Source organism: Anser brachyrhynchus, assembly GCF_964034855.1.
Source record: "Anser brachyrhynchus genome assembly, chromosome: 23".
Classification (NCBI taxonomy): domain Eukaryota; kingdom Metazoa; phylum Chordata; class Aves; order Anseriformes; family Anatidae; genus Anser; species Anser brachyrhynchus.
Window position 1 is genome coordinate 6,823,530 of NC_137716.1, and position 21,367 is coordinate 6,844,896.

The following is a 21,367-nucleotide window of genomic DNA, read 5'->3' on the forward strand; positions in this document are numbered from 1 at the left end:
TGGGAGGGCGGGAGCCTTGTCCCCCTGTAGGAGAGTGCAACTGGGATGTTTTGGGATGTGTGCAACTGATGCGAAAATGAATCCCCGCTCACCCGAGGGCCGTCGGCGCCACGCGGCTCGTTAACAAGTCCCGTAGGGGGGCTCGGCCCAGGCTCCAAACGCCAGGGAGGCAGCAGGTGCTGGGCAACATCTAGTTGGTTATTTCTCCCCAAACTGGTCCCAAAACCCAGACAAACCACCCCAGGGAACACCGAGGGGGGACACAGACAGACAGACAGACGGGAGCGGCGTGGGACGGCCATGCCCAAGCATCCCGATGCCGAGATGCCGCAGGCAGCGATGCAGTGGAGGCAGCACATGGGTTCGTATATAGTAAAAAGTCTTTATTAAGAAGGCTTTGAAGTCAAAAAATAAAACTCTTGATACAATTTTCATAACCGTCAAGTCAGCTCAGCAAATATATAATCAGTACTTTAGCCATGTAAGGTTAAAGGTCCGTTATTTTCTTTTTAAAATAAAATATATTTTAGTTTTTAAAATTTATTCAATAAAGTACATATTTTCCTATAAATTCCCTACATATACATAAAGAGGTAAAAAATAAAAAAATAAAACTAAAAAAAAAAAACAAAAACGACTGTGAAATAAAAAGGAGATAGAAATCTGTCAGGTTTTTGCGACGTGACGTGTCCACCGTGCCCCCTCCAGCCCCCGCCCGGCCCCGACCCCTGGCCTCTCGTAATGCGCGTTTTGGGCAGTTTTCACATTGGCAAAATAGAAGATAAGACCTGCGTTACAAAAAAAATATATATATATTTATAGAACCGTCAAGAATCATCCAAAAAAATAACTACATACAAAAAGAACGACAACAAAAAAATTATAATAATAATAGAATGCTTTTAAAAAAATAAAAGACAACCCTTGCGTGTCCTAAAATAAAAAGTGCAACCGGACCTTTTCTTTCTGTTTATTTAACTTTGCAAACTGAATACTGTTATTTGGAAAGGACTGTTGAAGAACAGCTGGGCTTTCTCTTCCCAGCCGCCACAGCCGGGTTAAGAGTTAAAGCTATTCTGTAAACATTTGATTTTGCTCCTCTCTGCGGTTTTGCGCCCCTCTTCCTCGTCGTCTTCGTCCGCCCCTTCCTCCCCACCCCTCCCGACCCCTTTTTTTTCCGTCCGCCCCTCCCTCCCCACGATCCTGCCCTCCGGCTTCCATCCAGCGAGAGAAATAGCATCTCTGCCCCCCCCCCCCGCACCCCCAGTCTGATCCGTTAAATAAAAAGGTTGATTCCAACAGTTTAAAGTCCTTAAAAAGCTGTGTTGGAGGGGTGGGGGGGGGGGCTGGCCGCCCCGGCCGGCCGGCCCCGGCTAGGAGAAGATGTGGATGGCTTGGGTGGCCGGCGTGTGGCACGCGGGGCACTCGGGCTCGGCTTTGCCGCAGATGCGCATGGCGCACTCCATGCAGAAGAGGTTGTGGCCGCAGGGCACCAGGGCGGCGATCACCTCGCTCTCGAAGCACACCATGCACTCGCGGGAGCTCTTGCGGTGCCCGTCGGAGCTGCTCGAGTCGGTGGGCGAGCCCGAGGCGGCCGAGATGCTGCCGGGCAGGGAGGAGGAGGAGGAGTAGCCCGTGCTGGTGGAGAAGGAGGAGAGCGAGCCTTGGGTGGGCAGCCAGGACAAGGTGCTGACGGGGTCGCTCTGGATGCGGCGGGCCAAGGGGTGCTCCAGCGCCCCGCCGGCGCTCTCGGGCAGGGTGGGCGAGTGGCGCGGCGTGGCCGCCCCGCTGCTGCGTCTCTGCGAGCCGCCGACGGAGGAGGAGCAGCCGCTGAAGGCCTGCAGCGGGTTGCCGGCGCGCTCGAAGGGCGACCAGATGGTGGTGGGCGTCGTGAGGTCCAGGGCCAAGAAGTCGAAGCCGAAGTCGCACTCCTCCGAGCCCAGCGAGGCCGGCGGCTCGCTGAAGGCGAAGCCGCTGCTGGTGCTGTAGGGGCTGGTGGGGCTGGCGTCCGCCACCCGCCCGCTGTAGAAGGACTCGGTGGAGGCGCTGCCCAGGGAGCTGAGGCTGTCGTTGCGCAGGGCGGCGGCGGGGCGCCGGGCAGGGTGCGGGGCCTTGGCCCACAAGCCGGCCGTGCCGCCCTGCAGGTCGAGGCAGACGTCGGTGCCGTTGGTGTGGAAGTCGTTGTCGGCGTTGACGTCGATGAAGGAGCCTGTCCGCATGGTGATGTGCGCCTCGATCTCCTCCCGGGCCCGGTCCACATTCTCGGGCATGCCCGTCACCTCGAAGACGGGCTCCTTGTCCCGGCTGGGCGTCACGATGTAGGTGTGCGTCTGCTGCTGGATGCGCTTGATGGTGGCTCCCTTGGGGCCCACCACCAGCCCCACCACGCGGTACGGGACCCTCACCTGGATGGTGGTCTGTCCCGGCAGGTTGGGGGGCCCCTGCATCGCGCCCGTCAGCCCGTTCACTTTGTTGCGCGTCGCCCGGATCATGGAGAAGTGCTCGGCGGCCGAGAGGATCTCCCTCTTGGCCATCTCCACATCCTCCTTCCTCCCGGTCACGATGAAAACGGGCTCCTCGCCCCTGACCGGCGTCTTGATGTACGTGTTGGTCTTGGCGCGCAGGGCTTTGATTTTGCAGCCTGCAGAGCGAGAACAGAAAAGAAACACCACGTCAAAGGCGAGACCTCGCAGGGACCCCTGCTCACCGCCTGGGGGGGGAGATGCAGACCCAGCAGGTCCCAGCAGGTCCCCCAGCTCTGCAGCAGCAGCACAGACGCCCCTGGAGAGGGCTCTTGCTGGTTTGCCCGCACCTCGCACCAGCTGCCAACACTGGGAAACAGCCCCGGCCATGCCCAAAGGCAGCAGGGATGGATGTGGAGGGATGGGGGAGCCAAGCACCATCACCCCCTCCTCGCCTCCTCCCTAATTCCTCCCTGGAGGGACACAGGGGACACCAACGCAGGGACACTACAGCAGGGACAGGCTGCCAGCGCTCCCGTTTCTGGAAAGACCTGCTCGCCCCGCACCAGGAGCGTGATTCAGCAGGCAGAGCCCGTGCAGGGACACAGGAGCCCGGGGTTTGCTGCCTCGCGCAGCCCGGCTGAGCCCCTGCCCCTCTGCGTGTGCCCAGCTGCAGCTGCGAGTCCCCGCAGCGCCCTCCCAGCCCCGCTGCTCGCCCCGGCTCTGCCCGCGCTTCACCAAGCGCACGCGATCCCGGTGCCCGCTGCACATCGCGCCCGAAGCAAAGCTGGGAACCCACGGGGACGGAGGCTGCGGGGACGGAGCCCGAAGCCCATCCCTGCCCTCCGCCAACTCCGCTGCTGCAGACCCCTGCTGCTAACCCATGAAATAGCTGCACGGCACCAGGGAGGGCTCGGCCGCTCGCGGACACAGACAAGGCGGCTGCGAGCACCCGGCTGGCTCAGGGCATCGCTCCTCCTCCTGCCCCGGTGGGAGGGCAGGGCTGCTCTGCCAGCAGCGAGGCTGGAAAAAGCAGAGCCCCGGGAGGCTGCCGCGACGCAGCCGGGGCCAGGGCTGGAGCAGGACGCCCGGGCAGCCCTGTCCCACGCAGGGACACCGACCCACGCTCGGCTCCCTTTCGGCACTGCCGCCAGCGAGCAGAGCCCTAGCAGGGCTGCGCTGTTCTTGGAGACCAGCGTGCTCACCAGGGCATCCAGTGTCACGAACAACTGAAAGTTAAAAAGCTGTCAAAATAAGCGAGCGGCGGCTGTTCCGCGTGTCGCACCCCGCTCTGTGGCTGCGCTGAGCCCTCCGATAGCCACGTCCAGGGGGAACCGACGGGGTACGAAGCCGGCCTGTCCGGACACCACCTCCAAAAAACTGCGGCTCGTGCCGGCAGCTTGCGGCAGCCCGGCTCTGGGGCAGAGAGAGAAGCAGCCAGGCACAACCGGGGACACAGGAAAGCCACCAGCTACAGAGGGCTGGGACTTTACACGGGCCACACCAAGTGTCTTTGGAGGCCACCTCCAAGCACTTGTTGCAATCCACCACCTCGAGTCCCTCTCGCCATGCATCGCCCCGGGGATTTTTTGCCCACCCAGGCTCAGCCTTCGTGCAGCCGGGCTCGGCACAGGGCCGCCCGGTCCCACGCCGGCTCCCGGAGCTGGGGAAGCCGCTGAGCGGCTGCGGGAGCTCGCAGAGGAAGAATGTGGGTGGAGAAGGGTTTGTCTGGGCTTTTCCTAATTTAGGACAACAACTGGAAGGTGTATTTATGGCTGGGGGCAGCACAGGGGTGGGGAAAGCAATGGCCCAGTCACCAGGGCAGGGCAGAGCGAGCAACCATCAAAGACCCTTTTTTTTTTTTTTTTTTAAGCAAGCATGTGTCAGTCCTGGCGAGGCTGCCTGGAGCAGGGCGCCTGGCAGCCCCACTTTGCCCTCCCAGATTTATTCCAGCACCTGCTGCAAGCTCCCTCCCTGCTCCACATCTTGGCAGAACGAGGCCGGCACGGGCGGTGTCAGCAACACCAAGCACAGGGTTCGCTCTCCCCGGTTATGGAGAGGGGCACCGCAAGCCCAGGCGGTGCAGTGAAGGGGAGGAGAGGGATGCTCACACCCTGCTCTGGGGTACAGCGGGGAAATAAATCTGCGCTAAAACCACCTGGCACCATCTGGGGGGCTCGGGGCAGGGAGAGCTGCGCCAAGCCCGCGGGAGCCCACAGAGGCTCTCCCAAAACGCTGGAGGCAGCAGCAAGGCCCTGAGGGTGTCGCTTGCTGCGGGGACAGGTGCTCTGGTTGGGGGGATGCAGCATGTTCGGTGCCCTGAGACCCCACAAAGCTGCCAGCACCCTCCTTCCAGCACCCTCTGGGGACACGGTGGCACTGAAGTGACATCCACAGGGGCAGCAGGCACGATCTGCCCCGCTGAGAGCTGCAGGGGCGCTTTGCTGGTCCCCCCCGGATGCCACCCCTGCACCTGAGGGCTGAAACTGTTCTTCCGATCAGAGAAGTGATTTCAAGAGCCGGAGCTATCAGAAGCTGCCAGCAGTTCTGGGAGCTGCTCGGTGACAACGGCCCCTGGGGGCACACCGAGCGCGGCTCGCCCGGGGGTTTCTGAGCGTTCGAGCACCCGAGGCAGGGGCCGGGGAAGCCGCTCGCCCGCGGCCACGTCCGCGCCTGTGCAGGAACAGCGCTTGCACGGCTCCGCGCGAGGAGCCTGGCTGGTGTGACGAGCAGATGAGCGCTCACAGACGGGCGCCGCGGGGACGTGTCGGAGAAGCGCTCGCTGCTGGGACGGGCACCGGGAGAGCGGCACGGCCCCGAGCAGCTGCAGGGACCGGCTGGGGACTGGCTGCATCCGTCCCCGGTCCCAAAACTCCACCTAAAGCAGAGAAACGGGGCTGGCAGCTGCTGGCTGTGGGGCTGCCCGAGCAGCAGGTGGCAGCTGCGGTGCTCTGAAGGTCACGGCCACCACCGACGGATGGGCAGCTTCCCCGGGCTCAGATTTAGGAACACTTTTAAACCCACGCTGCACGGCGAGCCGCGGGTCTGCTAGTCCTGGGGACTGGAGAGGACACCCAGCCTTGCACCAGCACAGCCTCCAGCAAACCCTCTCCCTGGCGAGGTGGCCGAGCTGATCCTGCTCCTCCCCAGCGGGCTCTGGGAGGTGCCAAAGCGCTCGGGCCGAGCACCCCGCAGCCCGCCTGGGGGACCCCCAGCGAGCCCGGTGGACTCAGACCGCACACCACAAATGGTTTCACCCGCAACCTGCAACTGGGGGAATGCTCTGTACCAGTACGAGCTATTTTAGATCAGTCTCAACACGCCCCCACCCAAGCGCGCTGCGCAAGCCTCCATCCCAGATGGCCGCATCCATCTCCAGTCCGCGCAGCGCAACCCCGGCGGGTGGGGGCCGGGCTCGGCGCCGTGCGGGCCGGGGGCTGCGGGGAGGTCCGGGCGTCCTGCGGCGTCGCCAGCCCTCGCCCCAGACCCAGCACCAAGCCCCAGCCACGTGGAAGCGGTCGGCGTTCCCAGGGTTTAGCTTGTTGGGGTGGCCGACGCGCAGCAGTAATTATGAGGGAGGAGGAAAACAAGGTGCCAGACTTTGCTACAAGTCTATAAATAAGGTGGCTTTAAAAGTGTGTTTCGGATCCAAAAAAAAAACCACAACCAACCAACAAAACAGGGGGGCAGACTCTGGGGAGCCGCAGCCCGCACAGATCCCTTCCCGACACAGCCACGCCAGCCCCAGGAGCTGCTCTGTCTCCAAGCTACGGCTCTTGGGGACAGCTCAGCGCCCCGTGGGCCCCATTTCACGACAACCCACGGCCCCGTGATGCTGCCGGCCAGCACCTTCACTCCGGGGGTCTCTGCCGTGCGCAGCCCCACCAGGTGACGGCCACAGGGCAAAGCCCCTTGCACCAGAGCCCAGCCCTGACGCTGCCTGCAAAGACGGCCCTGGCGGGACGCAAGCTGGATGCTCCTCTCCCACATGCTCCCAACCCGCAGTCTCCACACCCCTCTTCCTCCATCTACGAGCCGCCCTCTGCCAGCCCCACAAAGCTGCCCCACGGACGCGCCCGTCGCGCCTGCCCATGGGGCGGCCCCTCGCTAGCAGGTTCCGAGGAGAACCAGAACCCGGGGGATCATCGCCACGGTGGCACCCACAGAGGGGATTTTTCGCCCAGAGCACCCTCGCACGGCACCGCCAACGAGGCCCCGGCCCTCTGCCAGGAGCCCCACGCCGCTCGGGGCTGTGAGCATCGCAGGTGCCCACGAAACCCGCAGAGAGGTATGGGAGGCACCTCGCCATCCTCCACACTCATCATCCACTCCACATCATCTGGGCAGGAGACGAGAAAGCCACCACGGTGCACGGCACACGGCTGATCCGCTCGCTGGTCCCAAGCACAGCCCGGCCAAAGCCCGCTGGGACACAGCGCGGCCCCTCCACGTGAGGAGGACAACGCCAGCCGACACCCCGGCTGGTGACCGGGCCACATCTCCATTTGCACGAGGAGCTTTGCGCTTGTGGTGCCCCAACCCTGAGCTACGAAAACCCACGAGGCAACTGGGCTTCTCTAAAGGAGTCCCTGGCGGCGTTAACCAGCAGGACTGCTGCCTGCAGAGCCTCCAAGAAGACCTGGGCCTTCCTCTTCCCCAGCACTTCCTCGCCTCCGACCCTGCACCACGGAGCCGCCGGCCCGCTTCGGTCCGGGCGAGCAGCACCAGGACCAGACGTGGAGAAGAACACGTTGCTCCTCCGCCGCATCTCATCTCCCCTCTTGCTGAGCGCTTCTCTCCACCTCTCTGCAAACAGTAATTAATTCTCCCTCACAACACCTCTGCGGGAGGCGGGCACCTCACACCTTTGTTTCTTCTCCAGACTCCGGGGAAAGCGAGGCAGGGAGGCTGGGCTCTTCGCCACGAGACGGAGAGGAGGGAGCTGGTGCCAGAGCCAAGATCCAGAGGCAGAGCCTTCAGCGACCAGCCCAACCCGCGCTGCCAACCCCACGACTTTCTGGCTCTGCTCAGACCAGACGAGGCAGCAGGAGGTGGCCAGGCCAGCCGAAAGGACGTGGCACGGCGGGCGAGGACAGCGCGGCACGGGGCTCACCGGCAGGCCCAGCCAAACGCTGCAGGTTGGTTTGCAGATGCTGGGGCTGGCTCAAAAAACGAGGCCCGCGGTCTCTCCACGCGTTTTCCAAGCACCGAAACACCCACTGCGCTCCGGCAGGGAGGAGAGCGGCCGTATTTCATCCTTCCTGCATCTCCCCTTCGAGCATCCCGGCGTCTTCTATGAACAGCAACTTCCCAAAATCCCGCACAGAGCTGAGAAGTGTCCGCACGTCGCAGTGGGGCAGCGGAGCCAGGGAGCGAAGCCGTGTGGGGCAGAGCCGAGAGCAGAGCCCCGAGCCCTCGGGATGCTCCGGCAGCCCCCAGGACACACGCTGCTGGGCACGGACCCCCCCCAGCAACACCAGCACGGGGCCAGGGGCTCCAGCAGCCAGCCCGCCCCGTGCCCCAGCCTCCCCTTTCCCCGGCACGGCTTCGATCACCTTCACGTCACCGCCCTACTTCTGCTGGCTGGAAAGAGCAGAACGCGATCAATGCCCACAGCGCTTTTTGGAGACAGTCCCTCCCACGGCAAGAGTCATGAATGGGCTTGCACGCGAAGGCACGACCACGTAATCCTGCCCGGCCACGCTGCCTTTCGGGAGCCGTGTGGGCAGGGACGAGAAGGGCCTTGGATGCGGGCTCGCAGGCACCGCGCCGCCACCGGAGCCGGGCTGGACACGAGGGGCTGCAGCAGCAGCAGCCTCCGGCCCAGCCGACATAACACCGACGTGCTTTGCGCAGCAAAGCTTTGCTTCCTGAGCTGCTGCTCCCTTCGGGAAAGGTGTAACTTAGTAGGTCTGGAGGAGAGAAATCAAAGAAAAAGGAGAAATTGGAGAAATCCCGGCCAACGCCCTCTGTCATGCAGCAACCCACGGGACAGCCTCGTGCCGGCTGGACGGGGACAGCACTGCCCGCCTGCGGGACCTGCCTCCGGCCTGATAAGAGGCACGGGCAGAGGCGCTGCCGGGCCCTGGGGACAGGAGACGGGTCCCCAAAGCGCTCCGAGAGCCGCTCCGGCACGCGAGGTGCCATCAGGTGCACACACCCACCCCAGCTCGCAGAGAAGCTCCCGGACCCGCACCTCACCGCTCGCGATCGCAGCCCTCCTGCTCCGGCCATCGCCTGGCCAGGGACGAGGGGACCCCGCGGGCTCGGCCCCGCAGCCGAGCATCACACCAGAGCCACCAGTGATGCCCCAGTGCAACGCCTTTGGGACACACGTTTCTGACGAGCCCCGTGCTTGTCTCTTTTGTTGCGGCGGAGCTGAGGGGACGGGAGGCAGGGAGCAGAGCCCGGGTGACGGGGAGGTGACAAAGCCAGCCCCCAGAGCCTTTCAGCCACCAGGGATCCCGGTCCCTGCCCACGCGTGGCACCACAAGCGCCCGTTCCAGGCTCTCGGCCAGGCTGGGCGCTCAGGATGAAAGCAGGCACGGGAGAAATGGGGACATGGTTCGGTGGGATCCGACCCGAGCCCACAGCACGGCTCGCTGCTGGAACGACCGCAGACGCTGCAAAGCACCCCAGGCTCGGTGCCCCCGCAGGGGACACCCGCAGCACACTGCTGCACCCACAGGGGGACCTGGGGACCCGAGGGACACGGTGCCAGCGCTGACGCAGGAGGACGAGGCACAGGAGCCCCGCGGAGGAAGGGCTCTGCTCAGTTTAAAGCCCCCGGTGCTGCAGTGGCCTTGCACTTCCCTGACTTAGAGCAGCTGCCAGCAGCGCTGGAGGAAGCAGAGCGCAGCTGGAGCACCAAGACACCCCGGTGACACCCCTGTGCCCCCACGTGCTGCTGAACCAGCCCCTATATACCACAGCAGCCCTCTGCCAGCAAAAACCCGGGGTGCCAAACGCTGACCCCTCCTCACACCAAAACCCCAGCACAAAGGGGCTGCGGCGTCCTCGGGGAGCCAAAGGCACCCACGGAGCAAATCCCGTGGGGAAGGGCGCTGCAGGAGGGCTGGGGCACCCACGGCCCACCACTGGCACCGTGTCCCCCCCAAACCCCGCAGCAGCACCCCGCTCGCCCTACCTTGATGTAGCACGAGCATTTCTCATGGCCTCCTCCAGCAGCCCCACGGGGCTCCACGAGCACCCTAAACTCCGAGCGAGGTGTGCAGGGTACCCGGGCACACAGCGAGCTCCTCGGGGTGCAGGAGCCGCCCCGAGGCCGGGTGCTGCTGCAGTACGGGTGCTGCCGGAGGCTGCTCCACCTGGACGAAGTTGGGTTCGCCCAACCCACCCAAGAAGTCGCTTCCCGGCGGAGGCACAGACCTCACCGTGGGATCGCCGGCCACCGAGGGATCCCCGGGGGGGGGGCTGCGAGCCCCCCGCCACGCAGACCGAACCCACGCCCGCATCCCGAGCGGAGCGCGCTGCTCTCCCCGCGGCGGCGCAGCGCTCCTCTCCTCGAGCCGCCGGCGACGTCCCGGGCTCGGCGGTGCCGTTGGGCCGGGCTGGGCCTCCCCGGTCGGCCGGCGGGTGCCGGCGAGGGGTGCACGGAAAAGTTGGGCGGCCGGGGCCGGCCGGGAGCGCGGCTGGCGGGGAGGCAGCGCAGGCCAATGGGAAGCGCAGAGCATGATGTCACCACGCTCATCGCAGCGTGGCTCGGGCTAACAAAGAGAACAATGAGGCTGCCCAGCGCCCCGCTTCCCCGCCGATAAAATGCCCCCCGGGACCCCGGCACCGAGCCCCCCCCGGAGGGACGGGGCCGGGGCAGCGGGGCTGGGGGCAGCGGGAGCGGCGAGCGTCGCCAAAACGCCCCCAGGTCGGGGCGCGAGCGGCCCGAGGACCCAGCTCCACCTGGATCTCTGCGGGAGCAGCTCCCTTCCTTTTTATTTTATCTTTTACCCCCCTTTTCTCTCTCTTTTTTTATTTTTATTTTTTAATTTCCTTACCGGGGGGCTTTTTCCTTCAAGGTGCGACTCGGGGAAACGGCTATTCGGGATTTCCTCGAGACAAAGCACCCGCCTGGCACACACGCCCAGGGCTGAGGCGTGCCCGGGTGTCCTTTTGTGACAGATCCCAGCGAGCTGGGCTTCACCCCCCCCCCCCCAAAACTGCTCCAAATCAGGGGAGTTTCGCCTGTTTCCAATGAGCGGATCCATCCGATGGACGCCGTTTGGCATCGGGCTCTGAAACACCCAGCGGCAGCGCAGGGAGAAGGGGGGAGAGACGGGAGGGTGTGGTGGTGGGGGGGGGAGGTTTCTGGGCTAAAATAAAATTAAGGCTCTCGCCCGCACGCCGTGCCCGTCCCTAATTACCCCGCTGCCACCGACTTGCGAGAAGTCCAGCCATCCCGAGAACTTTCCCTACGCACCAGGCGTTTATTTTCCGCCCGTGCTGGCCTACGTGCTTTAATTCCTATTTACGAGCGGGGCCCTTTCTTTTATTTTTTTATCCCAACCGCCCTCCCCCCCCAAAAAAAAGTGCAGCTTGCTCGTAGAAGCCCCAAGGCGAGCGGGTGCCGCCAGGAAGAGTTTTTTTTTTTGGGGGGGTGGGGGGGGCAGGGATTTATTGCCGTCAAGTTTCCGCCTCCGCGCCGCTTAGAGGGAAAAGAGACAAAGCCCGAAAAGTGACCCAAATCGGAGGGGAGGGGGAAAATAAATTAATTAATTAAAAAAAAAAACCAACGGGAGCAGCGAGGAGCGGAGCAGCCCCGGGGTGGTGGGGGGGGGACGGGCGGGCGGCTCCGGGCATCCCCCGGGGCTGGTCCCCGAGGGTGGGAGCGGGGTCGGGGGGTCCCGGGGGTGCCGGGGGCCGTTACCTTGGCGTCCCACGATCTCGGCGACGTGCTCGGAGCTGGGCACGGGCACGCACTCGGTCATGTTCACGCTTTTCTTCCTGCCGCCCAGGATGCTCATCTGCTCGGGCAGCGGGAGGTGCGGGGCGAAGGGCCCGAAAACGCCGGGGTGGTGGTGGTGAGGAGGAGGAGGAGGAGGAAGAGGAGGAGGAGGAGGAGGAGGAGGAGGGGGGGGGGGAGGCGGTGCCGGTAAGCGGGGGGCTGCCCCCGGTCCCCCGGTGGCCTCCCAGAGCCTCGCCGGGCTCCGCTTCCTCCAGAGCCTCCCCCGCCGCCTCGTCCAGCCCCAGCAGCGACAGCTGCTCCAGGGCGAACCGCAGGGCGGCCGCTTCGTCCGGCGGCGGCGGCTGCTGCTGCTCCTCCCGCTCCGCCTCGGGCTCCGGTTCCTGCCCGGTGGGCGGCGGCGGTGGCGGCGGCGGCGGAGGGCTGAGCAGCGCCAGGCAGCGGGGCGGGCCGCGGGCAGCCTGCCCGCCGTCGGGCTGGTAGATGGAGCCGGGCATGGCGGCGGGAGGAGCGGCCGGGGCGGTGCCGGTGCCGGTGCCCGGGGCCCGGTGCCCGCCGCACGCCGCCGCCGCCGCTCTGCGCCCCCTCCCCCCCGGCCCCGCCCCGCCCCGCCCCGCCCCGACAATGGGCCGCGCCCCGCCGCGCGCCTGCGCGTGCAATGGAGGGGGCGGGGCCTAACGGAGCCACGCCCCCTTATCGCCCCGCCCCCTTGCTCCGTGTCCCCCCCCTCCGCGTGGCTCCGCCCCCTCTCCGTGGCCACGCCCACTCGCCGCGTGGCTCCGCCCCCCACCGGCTCCGGGAGCTGCGGGCGGCGGGGGCCGAGCCCCGGTGCCACGGCCCCGGCCCTGCAGGGACCCCCCCGGGGGCTGGAGGGCAGCCAGAGCCCGACCCAAGCTGGGGGGGGGCCGGAACATGATGTAAGAATGGGGGAGGGGGGCGGGGCTGGGGGCTGCCGGACCCCCAGGGCAGGGACCCGAGGCTCCGAGACCCCCAGGCTTTGGGGCTGCCTTCGGGACCCCAGGCTCCAGGACCCCCAAGCTTGGGGCTGTCTTCGGGACCCCCAGGGCAGGACCCCCAGGCTCTTCCCAGCCCCCTGGTCCCAGCCCTCCGCGCCCCCCGGAGCCCCCAGCAGTGACACCAGGGACGCAGGAGGTACGGCTCCGCACAGCCCTTTATTAGCAGAATAAATAAAGGGGCGCCTCGCCCCCAGGACAGCGGACACAGCAGCAAAATGTCGGCCACCGCCCGCCCGGCCACCCCAAACCCAGGCAGACAGCCCAGGTCAAGCCCAAGCTTTCACAAACTCGAGGGTCTGGGCTCACGGCCCTGCTGCTCTCCCAGCCGGACGCCCCCTGACACCCACACAGGTCCCTGAAGGGCTGGCCCCAGGCATAAAACACATCCTGCCCCCCCCCCAGGCTAACTCACAGCTTTCCTTCCCAGCCCCTTTCCTCCCTGCCGCCCGAGGGGTGCAGTGCGGGGGCTCCCCAGCTGTGCCCCCCCGGTTTTGGGAGCTCCCCTGGCCACCACCTCTGTAGGAGCTGCTCCGCAGCAGGCTTTGGTTAGAGAGAGAAATTTCCTTCTTCCCCGGTTACTTAACAAGAGCTTGTTAGAACCCCATTATTTTCCAACGGGTGTTGCTGCCCACCACGCTGCTCTCAATCGCTGTAGGGCTTCCCCCCACCGACCGGCTCCCTGCAAAACAACTCCCCCCACATCACTTTCTCCACCTGGGCCACGGCTTTATAGGGAATTTCCACAGACGGAGCTTTAAGAAACCCTTCCTGGCAGTGACGACACGCTAACTCACCCTAATATACCAATTATTAGGTCACCCGCTACCTCAAAAGCCCAGATTCCCTGCTCAGATTCCACAGGTCCAATCCTCAAGCTTCATTTTCTCCATTTTCACATCACTGTCTTCCCAAAGCGCTGTCTTTGGGACTAATTCAGCCAGTCAGCTTGGGGTTGTTTTTAATTGCGAGCACCACCACCCGCGTCCGGTCCAGAAACCCCCCCCTTCAGAACAGCCGCGCTCTGTTTGCGTTTCACAGAGCCCTGTAAACATTAACTCCTGCCAGCCAGCAGCCCAAACACGCGGTCAGTCCTTTGGCTTCCACATTTTGCCCTTCAGCTGGTGACTCTGCTGCGGAGAGGGACTTTCACCCCGTACTTCTGACACTCCGGATGGCTCAACTTGTATGTCATCTGCTCAGCGAGATAACAGCCATGGGGAACTGCCTCCGTCCTCCTTTCCATTCCTCTTACCTACCCATCTAAACGTAAAGTGTTTTCATGAAGGATTTTCAGCAGCTGGAAAATATGTAAGATTTCCTCGTTTCACCTTAGAGCTCCTTCCTGGTTTTGAGCTGACCGGCTGGTTTTGGGTGGCTGCTGCAAAGGAGACCGCTGCAACTTCTCCTTCCCCGGGCATTCACAGCTCCGTTTCACCAGGATCAGGCCGCGTCTGCCCAGCCTCCTCAGCACTTGCGGAGATGCACCGGCACGAGCACGGCTCCTTGCTTCCTCCCACCTCGGCCTCCTCTTCCCCTTTTCCATCCCCGTGCCACGGGCTGGCAGCTCCCGGCGCGTTAGGGAGAGCTCGCCCTGCTGCAGGCTGAGGCTTCTCCTCTAGGGACAGATGTGGCAAAGCCAGCAGATCTGAGCCACGCAGGCTGGCTGTGAGACATCTCCTCCTCTCACTTCCCAAAATATTTAATTCACCAAGTTGAAACACCCCACTGAGCTACTAAAAATAGTGGGTTTTCCATTACTTGCGGTTAAATGGTACGTCCCCCTTCCGAGCTTCTCCGATACACAGAAATTGGAAACTCATTAACGACCAACCAACCCTATGCCTCTCGTAACTTCTTTGGGCAGCCTGCACCAAGGCAGGAGCCTCCCCCTGCGGTGTGAACCTGCCCGAACCAAACCTTCCGTCCTCACAAGTCAAACCCTGCGGCACACTGACCACCACGGGCCACCAGCCCGCCACCTTGTGAGCCCCACGAGGAGCGCTGTACGTGGGCGCTCTCTCACCCCAGCAGCTACACCGCCAGCTCCCAACACTGTCGTTTTTGCCTACACTGTGCGCTCTCAGTCCTCTTGGGAATTCACTACGTCAAGTCCAACAACACTTAGAGAAGCTGCCAGTTCTTAAAGTGCTTTTGGCAAACCTGGTTCGTAGATGCTCTGCCTATGATCTGTTCCATTTTCAGCAGAACGAGCTCACGCTTTCTTCTTTCCTTAGATTCTTAATTTCATTCGTGACCCTAAGTTGCCTTTTTTCTTAACCTGAGTAATGAGCAAGTCTTTAAAAGCCTTGCCTTTGTTAACAGAGAAATGGATTACATGGACGAATTCTTTAGCACAACTCCAGTTCTTTACCAAAAAAAAAGCAACCAAACAGAAGATCCAACTTCCCTGAACACAACAGAAAAGAGAAGCCCCCCACGTGCTGCTTCCAAGCCCACCTCTACAGTTCACGCCAGGTTTCCCCATTTCCTATCAGGTCCCATTCACACTCTGCTGCTTCGCACTGCCTGTAATCCTTTGCCAGGCAGTCCCAGTTACCACAACCGATCCCAGAGATGCTCTCCGGGTCACAAACCTCCTTAGCTCACTCTCCATGTGGCACCATGCTTACAGAACAGGCATTTTTTGTCCACAGCTATCGCGTGAGGAGAGACTTACTACACTTTCCGTGTAGCTTGGAAGTGGGGTGCAGGCGTCGCCATCAGCTGAAGCAGGTCTCTGACCAGCACAGAACAAGGACGTCGCTCAGAGTGACCTGTACAGCCCCCTGTGTACGTACAGGGAGTTAAAGAATGCTGTACTAAAGCACAGCAAAGGTGTAACAGCACACTGAGCCATTTTCTGCATGGGGAAATAGATCAATATAGCTACAGCAAAGTTATTATTACCACCACAGCTATGCAAGTAAAACTCCCTCAAGTGTGATTCTGTGACAGCCACGTCTATTTCAGGTCAAGTGTGCAAATGCAGAAGTTAGAACGCCCTAGCTAGAATATTTATTGTGCTATAAAGACCAAGCCCTAGAGAGGAGATATCTGAACATAGAGGGGTGGGGAGGAAAAACCCCACACTTGTTTCCTTTCCTTTTAATCACAGCACATTAGCCAAATGCGGTAAACGGGACCCAAAGTTTAGGTGGGGAAAATACTTTTGGAGGACGACTGCAAGTGGTTCCTCTAACTCTTTAGGAGATCAAACTTGACTTTCTGCACCGTTCTTCAAGCACATGCAAACATCATGTAAAAAATACACGCTTTGAGCAGTACAGAAGAGGTGGTGCAGCTTGGAGAAGAACTATAAAAAAGTCCTCACTTGTGTGTGGGAAGGCTTAGGGGAATATTTCAGCACATCAGGAGCTGAATCACTGCATGTAGGTGGAGCCAGACAGATTGACAAGATCTGCAACTTGAAAAATGACCTAAGTCTGAGATCAATCATCTCAAAAGTAGCTGACTGAGGGAACAACATATGGAGACGGATCAAGGTGACGAGGCTGAATGTCAGCACAGCAGGGAAAAACTGCATTAGATGCACATGCTACAACTGACCGAGCATTGTGCAACTCAAAGCATGGACAACTGCATTCCTCTCGGCATAACAGGCTGAGCGCTCTTTTCTTCTGTTGCCTTTCAGTGTCACCACAACTTTATCTCAACAGACTCTTGTCTACTACAGCAGCAGGTAAAAAAGGCACTCTGGGGGAAGCCATTAGCAAACGTCTCTTTTTCATGCATTAGATTAATGAAGAATCTGGCTTTCAGGTAAGGACTTCTGAAAAGTTGTGGAGCAGCCACTTGATGCAAAACTAAGAATTAATTGTACATCAGATAAAAGCATGAAAAAATAAAAAGACTGTGCACCAAGCTTTCAAGTTTTACAGCCATTCAGATCACTGAATCCCAGTAAGATCTGCTCTAGAGGTTAACCCAGGACATAAAACTGGACTCAAATTACAAACAAACCCAAGTAATAACTTATTATTCAACTCCTTCAGAAACCTGGGAGCCGATTCGTCAGAAGACCTGTATTTTACACATGCAAACACACAGATTTCTACAACTAAGCAGATCCTGTCTTCTGCCACCGGAGACAAAGAATTTATGAGGTCATTCAGTGCCCCACTTTTCCAATTCTGCATGAGCTCAGAATATTTCTATTTGTGCCCCTGTAAGGTAAGAATACACTAAACATAAAAAGATTAATTTACCATCAGTATCATCGATACTGAATTAGCATTCTAACTGATAACCCTGACAAGCATTTCAAATACAATTTGGAAGGTCATTCTGAAGTTCAAAACGTCTTTTTCTTCATCATTCTCACAAGTGCCCTATCACTGTAAAACAGGATTTAGCAAATGCTGTCCCGTGCTGTTGGGATCAAACTGAAGGGTAATGGTTTTCCCTCATTAGTTCAAGGGAAATTCCCACCCCTGGAAGTGTTCAAGGCCAGGCTGGACAGGGCTTTGAGCAACCTGGTCTAGTAGGAGGTGTTCCTGCCCATGGTGTGGGGCGGTTGGAATTAGATGATTTTTAAGGTCCCTTCCAATCCAAATCATTCTATGATTCTATGAACACAGTTGATCTCTGCTCATCTGAGAACAAATCCAAGTTTTAAGTTTGCTATATCCTCTACGTGACACTGTTTTCCATGCTGTGGAATGGATTCTGACCGTGGGCAGGCAGGAGGCAGTACGCCACCTCAGGTCTGTGTGTCTACTTACAGCAGGAGCTGAGATGCACAACGCGGGTATCATCGAGTTTATGCTCAGTGACAACAGCTAAGAATATACACTCTATTTGATAGGGGACAACTGGTATCATCCAAAGACTCGCACGCGCAGCAATCCCAAATAAACAGGACTGACTTGATAGTTAATGCTGAAGAACTTTTTCTTCATTAAACACAAACATTCTTCCCATTCCCTCCCATGTTATCAGGATATGATATCAGGAGGATATCATGATATCAGGAGGATAACATGTTATCCTACCTGCTTTTTGAGGACTGGGAGAATCAGTCTACATTGAACAGGCTTTCTTTAAAGCAAGACAAAAAGGACATGACTCAGAGGTGCTGAAAGACTTAGTTACCCTTTTGTATGTTCTGCTGTATCTACCTCCTGCAAAGTAGTAAGGAGTAGGAGTGAAGGGAAAAAAATACAGTAAGCAACTAGACACAGAGTCAGAAGGAAGAGCTGAGCCTGTAGGTAGGAACAGGAACCCAAGGAACAGACCTGAGCAGAAGGTAGCGAGGGATCGGGACGGAGGCGAGATGGCTTCGCCCCCTCTCAGGGCGGGACGCGGCCTGTGAGGCCCCCGGTCCTCTCGCTGCCTGCAGCGCTGCATCCAGCCCGACCTGGGCCTTGGGTCAGGTCTGGGGGACACGGGGACGCTCAGGGGCCAGGGCAGCTCTACTATGAGGACAGGCTGGGAGAGCAGGGGGTGCTCAGCCTGGAGAAGAGAAGGCTCTGGTGAGACCTTACAGCGGCCTGCCAGTACCTAAAGGGGCTGCAGGAATCAGAGAATCACAGAATTACAGGGGTTGGCAGGGCCCTCAAGAGATCATCGGGTCCAACCCCCTGCCAAAGCAGGTTCCTTAGAGCAGGTTGCCCAGGTAGGCGTCCAGACTGGCCTTGAATATCTCCAGAGAAGGAGACTCCACAACCTCCCTGGGCAGCCTGTCCCAGTGCTCCGTCACCCTCACCATGAAGAATTTCTTTCGCATGTTGGTGCGGAACTTCCTGGGCTCCATTTTGTGGCCATTGCCCCTTGTCCTGTCCCCACAGACCACTGAAAAGAGGTTGGCCAAATCCCTCTGTCTCCCACGCTTCAGGTATTTATAAACATTGATAAGATCCCCTCTCAGCCTTCTTTTCTCGAGGCTGAACAGACCCAGGTCTCAGCCTTTCCTCACAGAGAAGATGCTCCAGGCCCATATCATCTTTGTGGCCCTCTGCTGGACTCTTTCCAGGAGATCCCTGTCTTTTTTTGTGCTGGGGAGCCCAGAACTGGAACTGGGAAAGCTGGGGAGGGGCTCTTTGTCAGGGGGGCAGTGACAGAACAATGAGTAATGGCTTTAAGCTAAAAGAAGGTAGGTTTAGATTCAGTATTAGGAAGAAATTCTTCCCCCTGAGAGCAGTGAGGCCCTGGCTGAGGCTGCCCCGAGGAGCTGTGGCTGCCCCATCCCTGGCAGTGCCCAAGGCCAGGCTGGATGGGGCTGGGGGCAGCCTGGGCTGGTGGGGGGGTCGTGCCCATGGCAGGGGTGGGATGGGGTGGGCTTTGAGGTCCCTTCCAACCCAAACCTCTCCATGGCTCTGTAATTTTAACTGCTGGCAGGGAGCCTGGAGAGCCGCCTGTTGGGCGCATTGTGCGCTTTCACAGAAAGAGCTGGGAACCCGTTAATTTTCTAAAATGCTCTCCCACACACAGAACTGTTGCAGTTGCCACAGAGGTAACATTCAATGGCAAACAGGAGGGAAGAAAGGCAAGAGTATGTTTGGTAATGATATTAAAAGAACAATTAAAAGTTGATGAGAAACAGCCAAGACAAAGTTAGACAGAGATGAGTAAGCAGCAGTCCTGAAAATTTAAGGATAAAGGATTAGGGGTAATATCCAAGGCCTTAAAAATGAAATAAACTGGCCTGGAAAGAAAATTTCAGATTAACAGCTTGTGTGTTTCACAAGTCTTAAACCATGGACAATACCAACTACATGGCTGCAAAATACATACTACAGAGAAACACAGTTACGCAGCAGCCCTGCAGAAGGTACAGCAGCATCAGTAGATTTTAACTCTTTTAAAAATCCCTGAGTGCAGTCCTCAGTTGTGCAACTGGGTGCCTTTCACAGGATTGGCACAAATACTAATCTGAACCAAGGAAACTTTAACTAACAGGACAGCCTGCTGCCTCTTCCCTCTGTTCCTCCAATTGCTACAGTCAGCCTGTAAAAGATTAGTTTTCAACAAGACAGCTGAAAAATACATTTAACCTTCATTTACATTCCTATTCAACGTTTTCTTAGTTTATAGAAAGGAGCAACGGGACAGTCTCCTATAGCTATAAAGAAGCTGAATTACCTCCACCAGTAGCTGATAAACTAGCACCGATGAAAAGGTTTCATTCAGCACAGTTTGTCTTGCACAAAGTGAATGCTTTTAGCTTCCACTGCAACTAAAATGTATTTTACTGATGAAAACACATTTCTGATTTGCCAAGTTCATTTCAGCAAGCCTGTTTTCACACAGGAAGTAGAACAGGAGCGTGCATTTATCAGTGAATTCTAATTTAAAATATTTTTGCTTTAATACTATCACCAATAATTCACAGCCCTGAAACAAAAGACTCCATATGCTGGGTTTAACATACCTACATTTTAACAGTCCAGCCATGTCACTCCTGCCTGTTTTCCCTTCCTACCGTGCTCAGGTTACAAGCAAGACAACTCCTCCCTTTTCTTGCTCAACAGGCAGTTCAGCAAGTTCAGCTTCAGATGCGAATCAAGCTAACTTTTTCTTGGGCAGAACCACCTACAAAAGGTCTGCAGGATATATCTAAACTGCACCAATATCCATGCAAATTCATTTACGTTTATTGATTGCACAAAATTTTATCCAACTAGAATTCAGTAAAAATAATACTGGTAATAAACAAGCAGGGAGAATTAAATTCCCTTAACTTTGTTAGTTTTAAAAAACATAGCAGAGAAAAAAACCTGAGTCATCTTAACGGAACAGCTCCAACACACTTTGCGCAAGATAAAATCAGAAGTCTTAAACAATCAGGAGTCTCTTTCACTTTTGCAGAGTAAAACTGTGTTTTGAGGGTTTTCGCCCTATCTACCAACATCAAGCAAACCAATTTCCCCCATCTCCTCCAGCCAGTGCCCTCTAGAACTGGGCAGGCTGCTGTTTCCAGATGAAACAAGAAAAATCTGAGCATGACACAGGATAAGTACAGCTTTTGTGAATGCAGATGGTACATATCCGACGTTACACTGCCTACAGAAAAAGATGAAAAACTTCAACCATATTGGACAAGTTCCTACTCTCCCCAGTGAAGATGCACAAAGACCATTAAAATCTGCTCATATGTTATTTCCAAAAAGGATTAAACTAGCTGAATATAACTAACCACCCGCAGAGCTCGGTGTAATTATTTTTGTAGAAAATAGCCAACCAGAATAGATTACTGGTGCAACCAGTGCGCAGGACAAACCTAAGGCTATTTTCCACTGCTGCTTCGTATTACATACATTTATAATCTTTGAGGACAACAGAAAGGTGCCGTTACCACTGATGGAAAGAATTACCATTTTCGAAAGCATCCTCACAACTGCTTCTCTAAGCAGAGGAACCTGATTCAGATGGAACCACCGTAACTACATTCACATGTAACAACTGCTGTATATAATAAAAGGTTAATAAGTTTTGCTGAATTCCATTCAATTACTTTTCCTACATGTCTTATTAACTAATCATCTGCTTCAAAAGCTATACCTCGAGTAGCAACTACTTTCTCCATGTTGGGGATATATTCAACGAAGGCAGACAACTATGTGCCCCATGGTCATGTCCATGGCAGTAGGCTGTGGCAAGACAAACTAACCCAGCTGTTGGTGCAGCACCATGAGAAAGACAACAGGCTCATTTAAAAGGAATGTTTCATTCACTTACCTGTCTCACTAAGCAGGTAAAATTATTCCTTGGGATGTGACAGGAGTCCTGGGCCCCTTTTTGGTACTTTGAACAATCAACTCCATATGAGTGAAAACAAACTTTTTAAAGGGCTGACGGGGAAAAAAAAGAGAGCTCAGCAAGGAAAGTAGAGGTATGAAAACAAAAGAGCTGGCACACAAGTTAGCAACAATTTAAACTTAATTCTTCTTAATGAATCTTCAATGCATCGAAAGACTAGTATCAACTTCTTAATCATCTGAGTCCTGGTACTT

The 21,367-nt window shown here is 57.8% G+C and overlaps 1 protein-coding gene across 1 annotated transcript; it reads right to left on the reverse strand.

Moving 5' to 3' along the window:
- Positions 1-362: 362 nt before the first annotated feature.
- MEX3D (mex-3 RNA binding family member D) lies at positions 363-11,967 on the reverse strand. Its single transcript, XM_080566357.1, is given in 3 exon segments — positions 363-2,641; positions 11,344-11,516; positions 11,518-11,967. Coding segments are annotated over 3 exon segments (1,800 nt in total). The 5' UTR covers positions 11,877-11,967; the 3' UTR covers positions 363-1,373.
- Between the last annotated feature and the right edge of the window lie 9,400 nt (positions 11,968-21,367).